Below are 4,298 nucleotides of genomic sequence, written 5' to 3'. Positions count from 1 at the left end.
TGGGTGTAGCTATAGCCAATATTAAGCACTTTAAAAATGAATAATATAATACTTAAGAAAAAACAATAAAGACATGTTATGTATTTTTATTTTATTTTTATATAGAAGAAAGCGGGTAAATTATTTCGTATTCTTTTTTCGTCAACTGTTTTACCATCAACGGAGTGAGTTTATAGAGAGCGAGTCCTCAGGACATTAATCAAAATCAGTTGAGCAAGAAGCATATTCCATTCCAGATCAGCATTTCCAGTAAGCCGTATCAAGTTTCACTTCTCACATCTCTCCACGTGGCACACGTCCATAAATACCAATATACGTTCCTCACTGAAACCAAAGAAAAACTAAAATTTACATTCCAGTAGATTTTTTTTATTTCCTTTCATCTTTTCCTACAAACCTTATGTGCTTAGTGACAAGAACATTTGCATCCATCTGAATCAACATTGAACGAGGTTTTTGTTCTAATCAGTAGTTTTAATACAATTTGTCATAGAATTTAACAGCTCTAGTTTCATATTTAGTTCATCTTCAGCTGTATACATTGTTTCAATCTTATATTTTTTTTGTAACGGGTGAAGTGCTTGATTCTGATAGAAGTTTTACAGAAGGTGTAGGATCAAGAGAGAAGTCCAATACCTACTAAGAATATTTGATTATCAACCTGTTTATGCCGTTAAGGTGGAGAATTGAATCAAGAATCCTCTTTCTTCATCATTAATAGAATCACTGTTCGTGACATAGAATTTATCTTGTTTAAATATTGTATCCATTTAGATAGGCCAAAGAAATAAATTACAACAATAAATAAGGAGAAGCACATTTATTATACTAGCTGGTAAGGGAGTAGTTGGAAGAAAATAACTAGGTTTCAATGGATCCTGTATGTGAATTATGTGGGGTGGTGAGGGGATTAGTGTATTGTAAATCAGATTCAGCAAGGCTTTGCTTGCAATGTGATGAAAATGTGCACTCAGCAAATTGTTTATCGCGAAGGCATTCTCGTTCTCTCATTTGTGACAAATGCAGTTCACAGCCAGCAGTTGTTAGATGCATGGATGAAGAAATGTGCTTGTGTGAAAGCTGTGATTGGAACGAAAATGGCTGTACGGGGACAGGGCATCGACTCAAACAGCTGAACCCTTATAATGGAAGTCTATCTCCTACTGAGTTCACAAGGATGTTGTCTGAAGTTCTTGAAATTCCTGACACTAATTTTGGCAGCTTCAGTACTCCTTGTAGCTCATTGAGTATCAATGAGAATAGCAGTTTGGAGACTAAAGGAAATGGAGGTTCATTGGTTGCTAATAAGCTTAATGAGTTAGCTTCTAATTATAAGTTTGATCCATGGGCCATCCCTTCAAATGTCAATTGCTTGACTTCCTACAAAAGAGATCCAGTACCCTTCTCAGAGGGATCTGGCTTTTCTAAGGTTATATACTGCTCTTCATTTTCTCATATTTCCTTTTTGTTTGTCTGAGTTGCTTTAATATCAACTGCCAATGCTATAGGACTAGATCAGGTATGTCACGAGTATGACATGTCCTAGGCAATGGCTTCATAATTCAGAGGTGAATTCAGGATCTAGAGTCAATGAGTTTGGAATGAGTGTAATCTTGTTATATATATGTATCCTTTTTTTTTCTTTTTTGCATGTGTATACATAGTTCAAGCAAAAACAATGAGTTCAGTTGAACCCTTAGATTCCTCCTTCTGCTTCTTATATACAACATAAGACCATGTTTTCTTGTTGAATATGTTGTCTGGTATGGTATGCACTAATGGTGCTACATTCTTTGTTTACTTCAAATGCAGCAAGATTGTCCAATTAAGGATCTCGGATTTCAGGAAGGTGATGATCTCGCAAAAGGTGTCAATTTTGATGACGTGACATTGAGTTTCGACTGTGGTAATTATGAACTTTTGGGAAGTTCACAACAGAGTCATCCAATATACTCTAGTGAAGACAAGGAATTAGATTGCCTAGTCATGGAGAAAAATTCATCCGTAACGGGATCTAATAGTCATGTGGAAACATCTCTTGAGGTTCTTGTGACATGTTTTAATTTGTAAATGACTGTTTAAGTATTATTATGTGCCTTTTGGGGCTTAAGCTTTTAAGTTTCCTTTGTATTTTGTTAGGCTACATCATCAGGACCACAAGAGTATATGGGATTGCAGGCCTCACAAATGGCTGCAGCTGCAAGTTCAACGAATCTGTTTCAGACGATGAGTGCCACTGCAAATTGCATGCTTATGAATCCCAGTAGCATCGGCTTACCATTTCTACCTGCACCAATCCATTCAAGCATGTCATTATCACTCTCCAACATCACTGGAGAAAGTAGTGCAACAACTGACTATCAAGATTGTGGATTGTCACCAGTGTTTCTGAATGGCGAATCCTGGGATTTGAATTTAGAAAAAAGTCCACAGAAAAGGCATGAAGCCAAGATGAGATACAATGAGAAAAAGAAAAGTAGAACGTGAGTTGATCGATACTCTTTGATATTTGAGCAGTCATGGTTTGCTTATTTTACAACTCTTTCATTTAGAGTCCTCTTAAATGTTCTTTATTCGTCTTAATTAGACTTTTCATAAGTTCTTTTTGCTCCCTAGGTACGATTTTTCAACAATTTCGATACCAAATTACTACTACCATTTACTTAAATCTAAAATTTTCAGTACATAGATTAGCTAAGTGGTTATTTTCAGAAGGCTTTATTTCATGTGAATACAACTCTTTCCCTTTAATTGCTATTTATGCTTTATGACATGCAGGTTTGGTAAGCAAATAAGATATGAGTCGCGTAAGGCTAGGGCAGATACCAGAAGACGAGTTAAAGGTAGATTTGTTAAGGCTGGGGAAGCTTATGATTATGATCCATCAGAAACAAAAGAATTCTGAGATAAGACAGCTGATTTTAGTCCTGCTTCTACTTTGTCAACAATTTCCAAAATATCAAGGTATCTCGCACAAGCATAGTAAAAATAATCAATTTCTTTTCCGACATATGAGATTTAGGAGGTTAAGAAACTGGTAATACCTAAATAATTTGTGATGATATCTCTGTATCTATATTTGGCATTGCTATGATGACTAAACTTAATGCTCATACTGTGATAAATTATACCATTTCCCTGCATGCAAAATGATGATCTACGAAATATTATGGTTTTCCAATGGCTTCACATTAACTTCTTTACTATCTGTGTAAGCAGGCATCCAATGAACACTCTGCACAACAAGAGAGTTGTCATGATTTCCAATGGCGTGACCAGTAGTTTCTACGAGACTCTTGCTTTCTCGTAGGTAATTAGCTGACATGTAATCTCATTATAATCTCCATTTCTGATTTTTGATTTCACTATTTACACTTTGAAGGATTCCACAGTCTGAACTCAGAAACCGCCTACAAGTCACCCTATAATCTAGTGTGTGCAAATTATATCCACTGCAGAGGTGCCTCTGATGTCTTCCATTTCCGTACCATCAAATAAGCTTCAAAGTACTGTTACCACTTAGATATTTTGCGTTCCCTTTTTCAATTGATAGTTCCTATTGAACCCTGATTTTATAATTTGTTTTTGCTCTAGAGTTATATTCATCTCATTGGAATTGGATTTAGTGATTCTTTAAATAAAGGAGTATTTTGAAGGAACGAATAGTCGCATGGGACCAAAATGTTCGTCACATTATGGTTTCTTAATCTTATTATTTGATCCTTTAAAGGGGTATTTTGAAGGAAAAAATAGTCGCAGGGGTTTATTACCAAAATGGTCACCTTGGCTTATATAAGTCTTCTTAATCTTACTATCTGAAAGGACCATGAATACTGTTAGCACTTATTATTGGGTTTCCATATGCTTGGATGCTTGAAAAATGACACGAGTACTATTTCTTTTCTCAAAATGCATCCCTTTTCATTTTGACTGTATTATAACAACAAACGGTATGCATCATAAGTTGGTAACTTACTAAAAAGGAAGATTGATCACTCATCTTTTGGCAAGAGACTGAACTGAACTTGATGCTGCTGAAGGAAAGAAGAAACGGACAAGAAATTCTACAAGTCCAATCCAATTGTAAGACAATAATTAAGAAGCTCAGACTATTAACAATGAAATGGACTTCTAAATTTGTCTTTCGCTAAAGCAAATGCTACATTAAAAAGATTACTTTCTTCTTATAATAAATAAAGTAAAACTCAAAAGGCACTTGAGTTGTACTAGAATAAGCTGTGGAGCCACACAAGGCAAACTTTGCCGTCTGAATAGTCTATCAATTCGATATCACCGAG

General features: G+C 35.4%; 1 protein-coding gene across 5 annotated transcripts; it reads left to right on the top strand.

The window, feature by feature from the left end:
- The first annotated feature begins 315 nt into the window (after nucleotides 1–315).
- Nucleotides 316–3,846, top strand: LOC104088238 (zinc finger protein CONSTANS-LIKE 12-like). 5 transcript variants are annotated; one of them, XM_033653985.2, is made up of 7 exons: nucleotides 316–452; nucleotides 1,027–1,429; nucleotides 1,813–2,043; nucleotides 2,140–2,483; nucleotides 2,779–2,964; nucleotides 3,220–3,310; nucleotides 3,383–3,846. In XM_033653985.2, the coding sequence occupies exons 2-5, from the start codon at nucleotides 1,052–1,054 to the stop codon at nucleotides 2,903–2,905; spliced, it is 1,080 nt and encodes a 359-aa protein (XP_033509876.1). In that variant the 5' UTR covers nucleotides 316–452; nucleotides 1,027–1,051; the 3' UTR covers nucleotides 2,906–2,964; nucleotides 3,220–3,310; nucleotides 3,383–3,846. The 5 variants fall into 5 exon arrangements, with proteins under 5 accessions (XP_033509876.1, XP_070030912.1, XP_070030911.1 ...); XM_070174811.1 differs by having other exon boundaries at nucleotides 328–1,429; nucleotides 3,220–3,306; nucleotides 3,393–3,846; XM_070174810.1 differs by having other exon boundaries at nucleotides 328–1,429; nucleotides 3,220–3,306.
- Nucleotides 3,847–4,298: the final 452 nt, after the last annotated feature.

Source organism: Nicotiana tomentosiformis, chromosome 5 (assembly GCF_000390325.3).
Source record: "Nicotiana tomentosiformis chromosome 5, ASM39032v3, whole genome shotgun sequence".
Lineage (NCBI taxonomy): Eukaryota > Viridiplantae > Streptophyta > Magnoliopsida > Solanales > Solanaceae > Nicotiana > Nicotiana tomentosiformis.
The sequence above is the reverse complement of the archived record's forward strand: the minus strand, read 5'-3'. Positions and strand labels throughout refer to the sequence as shown.